This window comes from Eurosta solidaginis, chromosome 5 (genome assembly GCF_040869045.1).
Source record: "Eurosta solidaginis isolate ZX-2024a chromosome 5, ASM4086904v1, whole genome shotgun sequence".
Taxonomy (NCBI): domain Eukaryota; kingdom Metazoa; phylum Arthropoda; class Insecta; order Diptera; family Tephritidae; genus Eurosta; species Eurosta solidaginis.
The window spans coordinates 190,325,399-190,343,671 of NC_090323.1; the positions used below are offsets into that span (position 1 = coordinate 190,325,399).

General features: G+C 39.6%; 2 protein-coding genes across 12 annotated transcripts in view; one reads left to right on the top strand and one right to left on the bottom strand.

Moving 5' to 3' along the window:
* Positions 1–3,395: 3,395 nt before the first annotated feature.
* Trmt112 (tRNA methyltransferase subunit 11-2) overlaps positions 3,396–18,273 on the top strand; it is a 123,450-nt gene continuing 108,572 nt past the window's right edge. For 3 of the 4 annotated variants that reach the window (XM_067786979.1, XM_067786980.1, XM_067786981.1), the window contains exons 1-3: positions 3,396–3,569; positions 6,252–6,353; positions 6,419–6,643. In XM_067786979.1, the coding sequence (XP_067643080.1) occupies positions 3,492–3,569; positions 6,252–6,353; positions 6,419–6,613 (375 nt within the window). In that variant the 5' untranslated portion in view covers positions 3,396–3,491 and the 3' untranslated portion in view covers positions 6,614–6,643. Of the gene's footprint in view, positions 3,570–6,251; positions 6,354–6,418; positions 6,648–18,273 lie in introns of those variants that run through there. The other variant, XM_067786978.1, reaches the window with a different exon arrangement.
* The window catches only part of LOC137251938 (uncharacterized), a 54,733-nt gene continuing 48,482 nt past the window's right edge, over positions 12,023–18,273 (bottom strand). For all 8 annotated transcript variants that reach the window (XM_067786967.1, XM_067786966.1, XM_067786968.1 and 5 more), the window contains 2 exons: positions 12,570–12,704; positions 12,023–12,509 (listed from right to left, as the gene is read on the bottom strand). In XM_067786967.1, the coding sequence (XP_067643068.1) occupies positions 12,278–12,509; positions 12,570–12,704 (367 nt within the window). In that variant the 3' untranslated portion in view covers positions 12,023–12,277. The remainder of the gene's footprint in view (positions 12,510–12,569; positions 12,705–18,273) is intronic.

The window sequence follows — 18,273 nt, forward strand, 5'->3', positions numbered from 1 at the left end:
TTCCTTCATTCGATTCTTTTGAATGGAAATCACCTCTGGCAGAATATCGCCAAAAGCGATTATAGCGATTGGCGATTTTCCTTCAGCATGAAATTCTAATACTAATATTGATAGCGGGGATGCAATCATCGATAGTGAAATATCGTTCATCACTACTCATCTGTGTGCTTTGCATAGATTAGATAGATACGAATCTTTTGTTTACGCTCTCATATTTTCGCTCTCACGAGGGATTTATCTCCTAGTTGTTGCTGGCAACAATCACAGATAAATACCTCGCGCCAGCTGAAGCGGGTGCCAGAACAAAAAATGTGCCAGCCAAAACGAAAAACGTGCCAAAAATTTTGGTAAACTTTAGTTTGACCTACAACTGTAGAATAGCGTTCAAAAATTATGGGAAAAAGGATAAAAATACTTGCTTAAGTATAAGTATTATTAGTTCGAAGGCGGAGGGTAAATATTATTTCCCAATCAAAAGTTATCACTAAAAACAGGTTTTGTAAATATGAACTCTCGATGCAACCAGTCCATTTTGATCACAGAACCTGGAACGCCAGACATGTAGGATAAACCCTATCAATTAAATAATGTTAACTATTATATCATAGGTCCGATTTACTGAAATTTAAAAGAATATATGATTTTCACTGCGAGTTAAATGCGTTACAATATTTGACTAATTAATTTAATTGAAATGTTAGTTTTACTTAGATTTGTTTATATTTAACTCTAACTAGTCGTATTATTTTAAAATAACTTTAAGGAAATAAATATTTTACGACTATCATTTTATTAAATGATTGAAACTATAATCGCCGAAATGTATGTCAAAAATCCCCATTTTCAGATCTATTCATTTTTGTTTGGGGTGGCATCATTGATAAATGTTATAAAAAATGTGCATTTTGACAGCGCTCTCTCGAAACAAAGAATTGCAAATCCATTCATCTATGGTGCTTTGCTTTCAGACTGAGTAAAAAAGTTTATTGGCGACAAAAAGCAATAATTTTCTCGAAAATTGGAAAAAATATACTTTTACAAAAGTTTGCCAGCTATTCTCGAAAAATGGGGATAGTTGTCTTAAGAACTGCACAACGAAAAAAATTTCTCGTCAACAGATAGTGGTAAATAAGGGCGAAAAAAGTATGCCTTTTGTGCAGAGAAATTGTGGAAACAGCGAACGGAACAAAGCAAACTTGTGTAACAACAATTTCGACGACGAAGTGATGTGCAATAATTGCAAAAAATGGTTTTGCAATGGACGTGGAAGCACATCTGGATCCCAAATTGTTAAACTTTCGGTGAGGGCTAAACATGGGGAAGTCACCCTACATTCTGAAGGTCCACTTCGAGAAACAGTACTAAAACTTTACTCGTGTGGCGTACGTAATGTATATGAATTGGGATCAAGAGCAATGTTGTTGTTGTTATTGTTGTAGCGATAAGGTTGCTCCCCGAAGGCTTTGGGGAGTGTTATCGATGTGATGGTCCTTTGCCGGATACAAATCCGGTACGCTCCGGTACCATAGCACCATTAAGGTTTCGGGAACGATTAATGTGGCCACATTAAACCTTCAGGCCATTCCCTCCCTCCCTACCCCCAAGTTCCATGACGAGCTTGGGGTCGCCAGAGCCTCGTCTGTTAATGAAACAGGATTCGCCGCGGATAGGTGAGGTTGACAATTGGGTTTGGAGAAGCTATATATTGCGCTGGCAACCTGAAAGGTTGCGCTACACAGCCCCTTGAATCTGGTATTTTAGTCGCCTCTTACGACAGGCATACCTACCGCGGGTATATTCTGATCCCCTAACGCGCTGGGGTATCAAGAACAATGGAAACCACTTATAACTGATCGTTCGTTTTTGCTGTGGTTGGTTAAGGTGCCTACCGAGCAAGAGCAGTAGCGTGCACGACAAATATCAGCAGCACAAATAAACTAATTAGAGGAATTTTGGAAGGAAAATATCGATGCAACATTTCGGGATTTAGAGAAATCAGGTATAGACACTGAACCATCACAAGTGCTATTGCGTTATGAAGATGGTTATCAATACGACATAGTTTTTGGTCCACTTGTGCGCCTAGAAACAGAATACGATAAAAATTTAATGCAGCGTTATTCATGAGTTAATACTTCTAGGCTGTAGCCGTTAACAGTTTCAAAAAATTTGTGTGTTTTGATGGACAAATAAAAGAATTATAGAAACATATATCACTCGTCTTATTGTAAACAGATTAACTCAAAATTTAAGTTTTTTGGAAGAATGCAATTCAAGCTTTGTCATATGGTTTGTATATGGTTGAATTCTCCGGCTAATTTCTAGGGCACTGAAGTGGGTGGCTAATTTTCTGCTAAAGAATATTTTTATAATAGTTTGAAGAATTTTCTATATTTTTCCTCTATATTTTTCATTAAAAACTGATCCACTTTACTATACAAATATTATGCAGCCAAATACAACTTTCAGAATAAATTCATACGGAATATTTCTGAATACATCGGTGTTGTTGTTGTTGTAGCGATTAGGTTACTCCCCGAAGGCTTTGGGGAGTGTTATCGATGTGATGGTCCTTTGTCGGATACAGAACCGATACGCTCCGGTAACAGCACCATTAAGGTGCTGGCCCGACCATCTCGGGAACGATTTATATGGCCACATTAAACCTTCAGGCCATCCCTCCCTCCCCACCCCCAAGTTCCCTGAGGAGCTTGGGGTCGCCAGAGCCCCGTCTGTTAGTGAAACGGAATTCGCCGCTCGAAGGTGAGGTTGACAATTGGGTTGGAGAAGCTATATATTGCGCTACACAACCCCTTGAATCCCAATACATCGGTGTAGTATAATATAGTAAATAAATTATGTTTTTATGGTGTTACATATACAGATTTATTTCGGGTTGATTCATCTTACATTTAAAAATCAAAGCATTTTGAATTAGCAAAATTTATAAAACAAAAATGCATAGACATCTATTTCAGCTAGTTTCATCTCATTGAGTGTAATACGAGACTGAACATATTAGAATTTCACATTACATCAGTTTACTATAAAAGGTACATATTTTCGTCTTTTTATTCCAATTTTGGTTCATATATTCTGTATACTAAATTAAATTAATATATAACATTCAATCTACTCCGGTAAACAAACTTAAACATTCAATATTTATATCCAAGTATACAAATAATTGCAGATTCGCCTATCAAAGATAAATGAAAGCGATCGCCATAGCTGTAAAAAATAGCCATATCTATATTCACTGATACCTCAAAATCGCTGTACTGCCCATCATATCGTCTGTATAGAATCGCTTGTTAAAATAAAGCGATCGCTATAGCAATAAAAAATAGCCGTGATTTAAAAATAGCCATATCTATTTTCACTGATAACTCAAAATAGCCATATCGTCCATCACTACACGTATGTTTGTTTAGAAACGTGCAAATTTACTCCAATTTTGTTGAAGTGATTTTTTATTAAAAAATAACAAAATGAAACTCAGCACTTACAATTTTTTAACTTCCAAGGCCATAAAAGGTGTTAAAGTTGGATTTCCACTTAAATTGACGGTGAGTAACGCTTCAGAACGAGCATATCAGCTGGCCCAACTATATTATACTATATACAGAAGTAATAAATATCTGCCCCTTGAGTTGGTTGGGCAATATGACCACACTCATTGCTGTCTATGAGTAAAGGCAAGCACTGCTGCTTCCGCAGATCTCTTATGCGCCCCAGGAAAGCTGTAACTGCAAATACCCGATATTGTGTTGACGGTGATTCGCCCTATTCAACAAGTCGCCCACTGACTTAAAATAAATAAATACAAGGCGCGGTAGCCTCCGAAGAGATTTGAGGCCGAGCTTTTCTCCCAACTTTGGTCGTGCTTCTTTTAATTTTTCCTACAAATTGGCGGGACGGAAACTACAGTGCTTACGGATATGTATCCTTATCCCTCTTGGAGTTGAGGCTAGATCAGACAGTATTTTAGTAGTCCATGTTTGTGACAATTTAGCAAAAACTATCTGAACATTTCGTTATGCTCTTTTATGTTAAACCAATTTGCCCCATATTCAGGGGTCATAAGAACACAATTCGTGGTAGTTCTGAGTGCACCATTTTGGTGCAGTGAGTATTTTTTAGACCAGACCTTGGGCAGTGTTATCCATGTTGAGTGTCCTTTGCCGGATGCAAATCCGGTACGTTCCGGTAACAAGCACCATTAAGGTACTAGCTCTAACATCACGGAAACGATTTAATATGACCACATGAAACCATGACTTTCGACTAGGATTACAGCGGACTACTGCAGCCCAAAACACATTATTATATAAGGGCCTTAACATATTTAACTCGTTGCCTGATTATATCAAACGAGAGAATAATATTATGAATTTTAAACGGCTATGTATAGATCTTATTTGAGGCTAAAATACTTTTTATTACTTTTTACTTTTTATTACTTAATATATATATATATATATATATCATACACGTCTGTGAATTGAAAATGAATTTGTGATTTTTAAAATTTATTGTGAAATCAAAAAATATGTAAACATATTAATAATAAATATCAATCTATCTATCTATCTATCCTTCCATGACGTAAATATAGTGGCCGTGGATTTGTCGGTGATAAGCATATCGCGCGAAGTGAAAGAAACCAGAAAGACTGTAGAGATAGCTAATTCGTCTATTGAAGGGCCAGGTCATTTATTGTGCAGTCGTCGGCATGTTGTTGTTGTAGCGATAAGGTTGCTGCCCGAAGGCTTTGGGGAGTGTTATCGATGTGATGGTCCTTTGCCGGATATAGATCCGGTACTCTCCGGTACCGCAGCACCATTAAGTTGCTAGCCCGTCCATCTCGGGAACGATTTATTTGGCCACATTAAACCTTCAGGCCATCCCAACCCTCCCCACCCCCAAGTTCCAAGTGGAGCTTGGGGTCGCCAGAGCATCGTCTGTTAGTGAAACAGGATTCGCCGCGGATAGGTGAGGTTGACAATTGGGTTTGGAGAAGCTTTATATTGCGCTGGCAACCTGAAGGGTTGCGCTACACAGCCCCTTGAATCTGGTATTTTAGTCGCCTCTTACGACAGGCATACCTACCGCGGGTATATTCTGACCCCCTAATCCTCTGGGGGAGAAAGTATAGTAACCGGCATAGGAAATGATAGTAGAAATCCTTTTCGTGGGAAAGGCAAAGTTGTCTATGTCGAAATTAAACAATAGTAGATATAGAACACCCCTGTGGCACCCCTGTTTAATTCTCCTAGTTTTTGAGAAAGTAATCGTCTCAGCTGACATGTACTTTAAATTGGCATCGAGCTCATTAAACCATGATAAAAGCACTTAAGTGTAGTCCCAGGAAACCATATATATATATTACATATATCCTGAAAACATATGGTTTCGATTTGAATTTCTTGAAGACAAAATTTTGGTCTTCAGCAATATGTGAAGGTTTTGAAAAGATACTTTCAAGAAAGATTGGCATGAGGAGTTACAAAAAGTGATTCAGATTCATCTACGAGAGCCGGATATACGTATATACATAAATTTAGCAGACGAGGCTATAGGAACTAAGATCCGGTTTATTTACATGAGATAAGCTAAATATCTACACTTTGGCAGGAATTAAAGCACTTGTTGCTGTAAGGGAAACAAAACTATAACCAATTACTGACGCTCTGCTAAAGATCAAACTGTATTTTGCAGCGATAACCTGTACAAAAGAACTGGTTTGAAGATTTTAAAAGCACCTGACATAATCTTAAGACTTACAATCGCTACCGATCGCTCAAAAGTTGTGGTTGTATTCTCACATGCCCTTCTAACTTTCTCAAGATAAATGAAACCTGTCTCTAATATGCGTATATATAAAGAGCGGACGGACGATTCCACGATTCTTAGTGAAGGCTGAAGTGGACCAAGAAGGTTTGACGTGGCATATGAAATCGTTCGATAAATTATCAGCTGGTATCTTCGTGCTAGTTCCGGAGTGTATCCGATCTAAATCTAGCAAAATAATCTCCACACAGCCTTCACTGAGTGTCCTTATCATTTGCACCAACAACAAAAAATTTAGGAAAACCAGCTTTGCATCTTTCTAGTCACTCGATTTCGAATAAAGCCGTTTACTAGCTGTACTAATAGTAAATTTTGCACAAAGCTATAAAAAAGCTTAACTTTAACAAAAACTACAAATTTATAAACTCTTAATTAGTACATATTTGTCTTTATTACAGATAGTTAAAAAGGATATCGTCGAAAATGAATTTAATCCAACATTCATAACGCGATTATTGCCTAGATTAGACTGGTCAGCAATACATTTGGCGGCGCAAGTAGTAAGCTTTTTAGTTTTTCTGTTAGAGAATAATCGATAGTTAATTATTATAAAATTTTCTCCTAGGCAGAGTTGGGCGATGACATTCCAGCGGAGCAGCCAACGAATATAACAGAAAATGAAGATTTATTAAAGAAACTGCATCACTTGTTGTTGGAAATTGATGTGCTGGAAGGACAACTAGAATGCCCTGAAACCGGGCGAGTATTTCCAATTACGGAAGGCATACCAAACATGTTATTAAACGAAGATGAGGTTTAAGTGTATTAATAAATCGATGTATATATTAAGGTAATTTTTTGTTTGTAATTTAATTTGTAATAGCATTAGATAATTGTTAATTCGCTAGGCTCTTGCTAAAAACACAAGGGCTTCACATCAAAAGTTAGCCAAGTTAAAAAGTTGAAATGAATTATAGCCTGTCAGTGTAGTAATTTTAAACAGAGTTTAAAACAACACTAAAATGTTGATTCAAAGCACTTACATACCACAACGCGCAGCTTTGAATGTGGTAAAAATGCATTACCCACTACTCCACGGTGAACCTAAAATGCAACTGAAAGTACGAATATTGGAGGCTGAAATGCGTAAATCCAGTTGAATATTGGAATAACCTCAATTCGTATTTGCCCAATAATTATGTATATCCCGTCACACTAATTCCCCCAAAACATGTCGGTAGCTGTTTTTGATGTTAGGATATTCATTTATTCATTTATATATTTATTTGTTAGTCTACAAATTTAACAAATAATCAGACTAAATATGAATGAATGAATGAATATAAATGCGGATTACAGTGTAAAATTAACAAGCATAAATAATGAGCAAAATTATATTATAATATATATATATATATATTATTGAATCAGTTGTTGTTGTTGTTGTTGTAGCAATGCTCGCCCCACCTAATAGCCCCGACCGATCACAAATTGTCATCAATATCCTCTAACGTGAGTCCAAGGAAACTTGCCGTTACAACAGGGGTGGACCATAAGGAAAGGGGTGTTAGAGGCGTTGGTTCCACATTACAATTAAAGAGATGGTTGGTGTCATGTGGGGACACATTGCAAGCGGGGCATACATTTTGTATGTCGGGGTTGATTCTGGATAGGTAAGAGTTTAACCTGTTACAGTATCCAGAACGAAGTTGAGCAAAGTGACACGCGTTTCCCTGGGGAGTATGCGTTCCTCTTCTGCGAGTTCTGGATATTTTTCTTCAAGTACTGGATTCACCGGGCAATTCCCGACATAAAGGTCCGACGCCTGTCTATGGAGTTCACCAAGGACCTGCTTATGTTTTTTCGCTTCATACGGCTGGGTTCTCAGGTGCCGTATTTCCTCAAAATGCTTACGGAGATGACTCCTTAGGCCCCTAGGCGTTGCTGGTTCGTCAATCAGATGTCTGTTGGGATGCCCAGGTTTCTGGGTATTCAACAGAAACTGTTTGGTCAGCATCTCATTTCTCTCCCTGATGGGGAGTATTCTCGCCTCATTATGCAGATGGTGTTCTGGGGACATAAGAAGACAGCCCGTGGCGATTCTGAGAGCAGTATTTTGGCAGGCCTGTAGTTTCTTCCAGTGGGTAGTTTTTAGGCTTGGCGACCATATGGGTGACGCGTAGCACGTAATCGGCTGGCTAATTGCTTTGTATGTGGTCATGAGCGTTTCTTTATCTTTTCCCCAGGTACTGCCAGCAAGGGATTTGAGGATTTTATTACGGCTCTGAATTCTCGGAACAATTGCGGTTGCGTGCGCACCAAAATGTAGATCCTGATCAAACGTCACACCCAAGATTTTGGGGTGTAGGACAGTCGGTAGCGTAGTGCCATCGACGTGGATGTTCAATATGGTCGACATTTGGGGCGCCCATGTTGTAAATAAGGTCCCGGAAGATTTAGTCGGTGACAATTCCAGGTTTCGCGAGGCGAAAAACTGGAGAGATCAGGGAGATAGCCGTTTATTTTATTGCATAGCTCATCGATCTCTGGGCCTGGGCCTGTGGCCATTATTGTGCAGTCATCGGCGTAGGAAACGATTGTGACTCCTTCCGGTGGTGAAGGTAGCTTAGATATGTAGAAATTAAACAAAAGTGGGGCTAGGACACCACCCTGTGGCACCCCTTGTTTAATTCTCCTTGGTTTTGATGTTTCGTTTCTGAATTGCACCGATGCCTGCCGACCACCCAGATAATTTGCGGTCCACCTTTTAAGACATGGGGGAAGGGTAGACCCTTCCAGGTCTTGCAGTAATGAGCCATGGTTGACCGTATCAAAGGCTTTTGATAGGTCTAGCGCTACGAGTACTGTTCTATGGTGGGGGTATTGATTCAAACCGCAATTTATCTGGGTGCTAATGACATTTAGCGCGGAGGTAGTGCTATAGAGTTTTCTGAAGCCATGCTGATGAGGGGCTAACTGCAAATGTGCTTGGAAATAAGGGAGCAGAATGGCTTCAAGCGTCTTTGCCCCTGCGATAGGAGAGATATCGGACGATAAGACTCACCTACGTTAGCTGGTTTCCCAGGCTTTAGTAGCGGGACCACCTTGGCCATTTTCCATTTCTCGGGTATGGCAAAGGTGGAGAGAGACAGGCGCTAAATATTTGAAACCCTCTTTCCCTAGGTTTTTAAGCATCGGCATGGCTATGCCGTCTGGGCCCACTGCTTTGGATGGTTTAGCAGGAGGTAGGATGCATTATATATTGTCGGCAGAAAGCGCTCGCGCATTTTTCCGCATCCGACAGCACCTTATCGCCAAAGGCGATGGAAACTTTGTCTTTGTGCTTAGTCGGATTCGATAGGGACTTTACGGTGGACCAAAGTTTACCTACACCGGTAGAGAGGTTACAACCTCTTAGGTGCTCTTCCCATTTCGCCCGCTTGTGTTCGTCCACAAGCAATCTGATGCGTTGGTTTATATCCCTTATTTGGGGGTCGCCTGGATCAAGCTGTCTTATAAGGTCGCGTTCCCTCGCTAAGCTCGCGGCCTCCGCCGGGAAGTGGGGCCGAATTTCGGGAATTCTCCCGGCGGGAATGAAATGTGCCGAGGCGGATTCAATGACCTTGCGGAAGGCACGCTCCCGTTGGCGGGCATCAGTCGGGATAGGAAGGGCAGCAAAGCTGCTGTCTGTTGCAGATTTATATTCTTCCCACTTTCCTTTTTTGAAGTTTATGAAAGTGCGTTTTTCGGTGACGATGAAGTCGGCGGTATGCTCGAACGAAATAAGTATGGGCAGGTGGTCGGATGCCAATGTTACCATCGGCTGCCAGTTGACGCAGTTCACGAGTTCTGCGCTCAAGATTGAGATATCTGGCGAGCTATGACAGCTTCCTACCATACGTGTGGGGGCGTCTCCGTTTATTGTGCAGAACGTCGTTTCTTCTATTTGATCCGCCAACATCTCACCCCTACTGACCGCCCGCAAGTTTGAATGCCATAGGTCGTGATGGGCATTGAGATCGCCTAAGATAATGCGATTGTTGCCAGTGAGGAAGGCCTCGATTTTAGGGCGGTATCCACTGGGGCAACAGGTGACAGGAGGGATGTAGATGTTGATGATTTCTAGATTTGCATCGCCTGACCGGACAGATAGGCCTTGACGTTCTAAGACATTGTCCCTGCGGTCGATGCCAGGATCAAATATATGATATTGCACAGAGTGGTGTATAATAAACGCGAGGCCGCCTCCATTTCCGCTCTCGCGGTCCTTTCTGTGGACATTATACCCAGAGCAGGTCTGCAATGCAGATCTTGCTGTGAGTTTAGTCTCTTGAATCGCAGCAATGCGGATGTTGTGCCGCTTCATGAAATCGACTATCTCCGTAATCTTCCCAGTTAGTCCATTACAGTTTAACTGCAGAATTCTGAAGTGCATGAGGGGTGACGCCGCCACTCTAGGGGTAAGTGACGGGTGACTACGCCTAGGTTGTGGAAGGCCAGGACGCAATTGCTGTTGTGGCCTTGGGACTGGGCGCCCTTGGGCAAGCATTGGGGTACCCGGATGATTTGGGTTTGCGACCTGGCAACATGGCGCGATGAAACCCGTCGAGGGGTTGCCGTCGCGGAGACCAGAACATCTAGGAAAGTGGCACCACCCAAGGCAGGAGCTGCATCGAGCGGATGTCGCAAACCTATATATTATGTGCTGGCGGACGGTGCAAACGGAGGTAGGGACTAAGAGTCTGTTTCCCTGACCTGCACGATTGCTGCCAGAAAAGAGGGGGGGAGAAGAAAACGGGGGCAGGGGCTGATGCTCAGCATTGCTACCAGCTCTACTACGAAGGTAGTAGTTATGAGTGGTATCAGCTGTTTGAGTTGTTGGCGCCGTGGGGCACGAGCAGCAGCGGGTACTTGTTGTGGCTTGCTGAGCAGCGAGGCTGCTGGAAGGTAGTGGAGGGGCGCTTAGGCGTAGACTACGGGACGCCCTTGGGCGTGAGCAGCAAGGAGCCACAAGAGATTTATAAAAGTTACGTGGACGTCGGGTTTTGGGATCAAGCCCAGAACAACCTGTCCGATGCAACCATCCCTTGCACGAGACACACTGAACAGAGTATGACCGTCCTAAAAAGATTCTTTTCTGGCAAATGCAGCAAAACCATTTCTCGGGACCGGGGTCAGGAGACGGACCCGGATTGGGTTCGATACCTTCCCGGAGTAAGAGAATATGTAGCAGTCCTGCTGCAAGGAGCTGCTGGGAGGATGACAATTTGTGGGAGGGACGAAACAAATTAAATGGGGTCACACTGAAATGACAGTCCTTGGTCGGGAAAAATCCCGAGTCGCTCCGGTACATAGAACCGACTGCCTTGGGAAGCGGAATCAGTTGTCGGGATGGACTGTGATGCCGAGCAACGGAATTGATTATCAGTGCTGTCGGAATGGACGTGATTTCGAGCAACTGATGTATATTTAACACACAATAGTAGGGCTGCGATGTGTGGGAGGTTGGAAAGGACGTGATTCCAAGCCACCCGCCCAAAGTAATTATTGATTATCAATAAGGAAATAAAACAAAAAGTTTCAGAAACTATGTTTTAAGGAACCTAACGCGCCAGCCAATTGTTTGGCCACTCACTCCACTTGATAAGAATTATTGAACACTCGTTGGACAAGTTGCTTCCAGATTTAAGATTTGAAGATGGGTTGTTGTTGTTGCAGCAGTGCTTCGCCCCATCCAATAGGTGCGACTGATCACAAATTGCCATCAATATCCTCTAACAGGAGTCCAAGGAAACTTGCTGTTTCAACAGGGGTGGACCATAATGAGAGGGATGTTAGAGGCGTTGGTTCCACATTACAATTAAAGAGGCAGTTGGTGTCATGTTGGGACACATTGCAAGCGGGGCATATATTTTGTATGACGGGGTTTATTCTGGATAGGTAAGAGTTTAACCTGTTACAGTATCCAGATCGAAGTTGAGTTAGAGTGACTCGTGTTTCCCCGGAGGAGTGTGCGTTCCTCTTCCGCAAGTTTTGGGTACTGTTCTTTGAGTACTGGATTCACCGGGCAATTGTCGGCATAAAGGTCCGACGCGTGTTTGTAGAGTTTGAAGATACGTAGAGTTGTGCTTTGGTTTACGGTAGCGGTCTTAACCGAAAAGTGTTAAACTGCTCAAATCATGATTCACTATAAAAATCTCGGATTATATCAGCATTAAAAGAAACTTAATTGTTTTAGCTCTTTATTAAAAATACAGCTTTATTTGGAAAAATATACACTTTGCACTTTTCTTACATAAGCGCTATACTTAGTGCTACAGGGCTATGTACACACATTTCCTTAACTTTTTAATATACCTACATAATGCAAGACTCTCATTAGATTGGCACGCAACAGCAAATAAACATAAGCAGTACTTAATAATAATAACTTAAACTTATCGTGTGCAATTAAAATTAAAAGCAATACTATTTGTAACAAATTTTAATTACATTTAATATTTTTAGTATTCGTATTAGCTGAAGCAGCGAGTTGAGCATAAATACTGCCTTTGGCTAAGCCCTGTTGAGCACCTTTGCATAACTCTGTATTGCGTCCAACGGCTGTATAGGTGCGTTCACTCAATATGCTAGCATCTGGACCCTGAGCTAATTGGCGCTGATTACTGCCATGTGGCATATTTGGATTAGCACCATTCCATGTTACATAGTCAGCGCTAAGAAAAATGATAAAAGAATAATAAGAAAAAAGAAAATTGCAGTAGTTTTCAACTTACAGCAACAAACTTTCATCAGCTCCTTTAGCCAAGTTGGCACTATGTCCATTTGTTGGAATGCGACCTATAATTGACTTGAACTCTTGACGTGGTTTAATGTCAACGCCTTCATTGCCACCTTCTTGTTGGACAGCTCTGTGACGAATGGGGAATGGGGAAGAATAATTATTATAAAGCTATTCAGAGCTGAGAGAAATGTATGTAAAAAATATTCAAATCGAAGTAAACACACACATACAAAAATTCCACTTAATTTCTTAACGGGTTAAGATGAGTGGATTAAGGAAGAAAGAAAAAAAAAACATGCAAACAAGTAATGTAAATAACGGCGAATGAAGTTTAATGACGTACATACACCAAATACATATTAAGTTTAAGAATTAACTAAAAAGTTCGGGTGAAATCGAAAGATATATACCACAAGAGTGTGCATCCAAACCAAACGAAACATTTAATTTTTAATTCTATGCTGACGTAGCTCGTATTTTTTAGTACACTGTCCGAAACTGTACAGAATGTTTATTGTACAATGAAATGTGTGAAACAGGCAATTTAGCGTAGCATACATGAAAACATCTCTAAGTCGCTTTGTGCCGTCGTTGGACAGACAGTCAAGGCAATGTTGTTGTTGTTGTTGTTGTAGCAGTGCTTCGCCCCATCCAATAGGTGCGACCGATCGCAAATTGTCATTAATATCCCCTAACGGGAGTCCAAGGAAACTTTCTGTTTCAACAAGGGTGGACCATAATGAGAGGGGAGTTAGAGGCGTTGGTTCCACATTACAATTAAAGAGATGGTTGGTGTCATGTGGGGACACATTGCAAGCGGGGCATACATTTTGTATGTCGGGGTTGATTCTGGATATCTAAGAGTTCAACCTGTTACAGTATCCAGATCGAAGTTGAGCTAGAGTGACTCGTGTTTCCCTGGGGAAATAAGTTTTGGGTACTGCTCTTTGAGTACTGGCTTCACCGGGCAATTCCCGGCATAAAGGTCAAGGCAATAATTTTGGGTTATTTACCTTTTAATTTTTATCGGGTTGTAATCGATAACGATGTTACCGACGAGTTATAAATTTGTTTTTTGTTATCCATAACAACATTATCGACTAGTTATCGAAGTGTTGCCAGTTCTTTATTAATTTGTTATCGCTAAAACGTTAATGACTACCTATCGATTATTTATCAAAAAGTTAATGCTTTTTTACCGGTTCGTTATTGGTTTCTTAACAATAACAACCTTATCGGTTTGATATGGAAGAGTTATCGGCTTACTTGTTTGTTATCGATTTTTTTGAAATGTTATGGATTTGTCTTCAACGAGTTATAGGTTTTTTATTGGTTCATTATCGTTGACAAAGCGACAACTCGTCGATAGCGCATTCTATCGATAACAATTCGGTAACTCGTCGATAACAAGGGATTCAAGGGTTGATGCACGCAATACGAAGCTTTATAGCTTCAAAACTTCCGCAACCCAATTGTCAACCTCACCTACGCGAGGGGAATCCTGTTACAAATATGAATGTATCATACACATGTTTCGCAGGTGCGACTCTGGCGACCACAAGTTCCTCATGGCACTAGGGGGTGGGGACGGTATAGCCTAGAATATTTATTGTGGTCATATTAATCGTTCCCGAGATGGTTGGGCTAGTACCTTAATGGTGCTTTATTACCGGAACGCGCCGGATCTGTATCCGAAAAATGGCCATCAATATCGACAACACTTCCCAAAAACCTTCGGGAAGTGTCTTAATCGTTAATACAGCAACAACGCCGTTCACAAGCCGATAGCCCACCAACAAAATTGTTATCGATAACAAACTCCTAATTAACCGATAACATTTTGAGAAAAAAATCGATAACTCCTCGACAACGTGGTTTGATATCGATATTAAACCCAAAATATTAAAAAAAAAACACTTCGAAAACAAGAAATGATCGATAAATTCTCAAAGTCCCGAAATCATACCGAAATGGTCCTTAAATATTTACGAAAAGTCCCAAAGTAGGACCGAAATAATTTGACATAATCCCGAGAAGGTGGCCGAATCACTCCGTAGATATCCGAACTGATGCCGAAGCATTAGCTTCATCTTTTCGAAAATTTTAAAATTATTTTTTTTTAAATGTGGTCAAGTGCCTACTCATTTTCCAAAATTTTACTTTGCGTGATGAAGTCAGTCCACTCGTCATTGTCATTGAACTATTTTTCGAAAATTTCGATATCGAAAAACTCGGCGTAATTATCGTCAGACTTCTTCGCTCGTTTTCAATACCAATCTATTCTTGGGCTAGATTGTGCGTCAAAATTTATAAAGATATCTCAGTTCAAGCTATCGTGCTAACGGAAGGACATTGTTCAATCAATATCTCTCTCGCCACTGATAGTTTTGATATATGGAAATCGTAATGTATGTATCTGAATTCCTGTATAATATTTCAACCCACAGTAGACAGATTGAAGTCATCGTATTTTCTTCTTGTATCGATAAAAACACTCGCCGAAGGAACGACTTAATGTGACCACATCGAATAGGTCATCCCGTCCACGTCTTTGAGTCGAAATGTGTCGATATGTTATGTATAGTATCGCAATTCTGGTTCATAGTTCTTGTAGAGAAATGATTGTTTGAAGTCGGCCTTATAGATAAGTCGGCAAGCGGTAATTTTGATCGAGTTGTAAAAGAGACCATGATAAAAAAGGGATGCAAAATAAAACAATAATATATCTTCAAAGGCAGCTGTAGAACTGCTGATTCGAATCTCACCCTATCTTGGCCGCTTTTTCAATAACTGTTGAAAGGGTTATTCGTATTCCTCCAGAAAATTTAGTACACAATTTTCCGACCGTTTCCAGACACATCTCAAAATTGTATTTAATAACACACAATCTGTCTTAGAATTTGGTTGATGGAAGGCCTATCTCAGAATATGTTTCGCATAATTTCGATATATTTTAAGCTTAGATAAGGCGTTTATGAAAACGGTACTTGATCGAATTGCGGAAAAAAAAAAGTTTTTGTTAAAAAGATCTGGTCACAAAACTTCTAAAATAGCGTCGTTTTGGAACTGGCAGCCGAAATAGGGTGATATTTCGCATAGACGTCGATAAAGAATAGGAACAAAATATACCAAACGATAGTAAAAAACATCTAGCTACATTACTTAACCCTTTCGCTATATACTATCCATATGGATATATTCAACTTTGTGGGGCGCAGACAGTCTCCACCCTAAAAAAGTAGCTCAGTTTTCATTTTTTATTATATTTTAAGGTTTAAAGAAACACTTACTATAAAAACATTTTAGGTTCACTTTTAACTGATAATAATATAGCGTTTTAGAAAAGGACATCTCTTTTGTTTTGTTTTTTTGGAGTAAGATGGGTTTTGTTATATATAATGTGTATTATACAAATTACATATATATGTGAGAATATATCTGGTTCTGAACGCATCAAGTACGTAGAAAATCGTTCAATTCAACATATTGCATAAGTATTTTTAAAATTTATTATCTGCAAAAGCTTCGCCGATTTTTTTAACAATCCTTGTATCCATATGGATACAAACGTAAGTTTTGGTTGTAAACGGTGTACACAAAGAGGTTTGTTTTTAGCTCTACTGACAGCAAAATAATTTAAAACAATGTCTAGAAGATGAAAAGATCAAGAAATTGAAAAACTTTTAACTACTTTTTTCGATTCCGATATTTCTGATTTAGATTATGAATCGGACGAAATGATAACCTGGCTAACAACTTATTGGGTGCCCTTCAGGAGAATGAAACCTTTTTATTAGAAGAGCTTTCTCGAGAAGGGCCGTATGAGATAAACATACAGGATATAGGTGTTGGTAATTACGAGGGTTCTGGAGAAATTGATATAGTAGCTAGCCATTCAGTTGATGGGACAGTTCAAAAGAGCGGAGTTTTCCAAACTCCATAGGTGCCACGTAAAATGATTTTTCTCCAATTTCCTTTATTGACTACAAAATAAGTTTGTCAAATAAAAAACACACTGATACACTAACAACATATATTTTTTATTTGGCACAACAAATGCATTTCGGACAGACCTGCTGTCCATCATCAGCGACGCGCTACTAAAACAAAGGAGTCAAGAATATAAACAAAATAGAAAATATTAGCAATATTATATCAATTACAAAACAACGTAAATATGTATGTATTAAACTAAAGAAAAAAGAGGGGAATTTATGTTCCCGTTGTCAGCATTCATGGCAATCTTGGTTTTTGTGATGTAGAGAGATTCGTAAGCGTCTAACTTTCTGTTGTTGTGCACCGCTTTTATTAAATGAAGACTCTCTTCTACAGTGCCGATGCTGTGGTTTGGTGAGCTGTCGTCATTTGTCGTGTGAATATGCGCTGCTACTGCAGACCGATGAATTTGTTTATTGTTGGCGTGCTTTTCGTGTTCTTTGAAACGAACAGAGATTTGCCTTCTAGTTTGTCCAACATATTTTGCATCGCAACCCAGGCAGCTAATTTGGTAAATGCCGCTACGCTCAAGCATTGGGACAGTATCTTTTGTGGAGCCCAAAATGTTTTTCAATTTGTTGTTGTTTGTATATACGATTTTCATTTCATTCTTTTCAAATATGTTCGTTAAATTATTGGTGATAGCAGGAAAATAACTAAATGGTATGCGTGCTAATTTGTTTGTTTTAATTTCTTTATTTTGAGCGAAGAGAGTAGTTAAATTGTTTTTGTAGTGTAAGTTGGAATGTTTTTAAAAAAAAAAAAAAAATAAAAAAAATAAATAAAAAAACATTCCAACTTACACTACAAAAACAATTTAACTACTCTCTTCGCTCAAAATAAAGAAATTAAAACAAACAAATTAGCACGCATACCATTTAGTTATTTTCCTGCTATCACCAATAATTTAACGAACATATTTGAAAAGAATGAAATGAAAATCGTATATACAAACAACAACAAATTGAAAAACATTTTGGGCTCCACAAAAGATACTGTCCCAATGCTTGAGCGTAGCGGCATTTACCAAATTAGCTGCCTGGGTTGCGATGCAAAATATGTTGGACAAACTAGAAGGCAAATCTCTGTTCGTTTCAAAGAACACGAAAAGCACGCCAACAATAAACAAATTCATCGGTCTGCAGTGGCAGCGCATATTCACACGACAAATGACGACAGCTCAACAAAGCACAGCATCGGCACTGTAGAAGAGAGTCTTCATTTAATAAAAGCGGTGCACAACAACAGAAAGTTAGACGCTTACGAATCTCTCTACATCACAAAAACCAAGATTGCCATGAATGCTGACAACGGGAACATAAATTCCCCTCTTTTTTCTTTAGTTTAATACATACATATTTACGTTGTTTTGTAATTGATATAATATTGCTAATATTTTCTATTTTGTTTATATTCTTGACTCCTTTGTTTTAGTAGCGCGTCGCTGATGATGGACAGCAGGTCTGTCCGAAATGCATTTGTTGTGCCAAATAAAAAATATATGTTGTTAGTGTATCAGTGTGTTTTTTATTTGACAAACTTATTTTGTAGTCAATAAAGGAAATTGGAGAAAAATCATTTTACGTGTTGTCAGACTACAAACCTTAGGTTCGGCTATTTTAATAAATAAATAGTTCTCACACAGTTTATCCATAGGTGCCATTGAAAAAGGCGACCAATTTCATTGGAAAAAAGCTTCT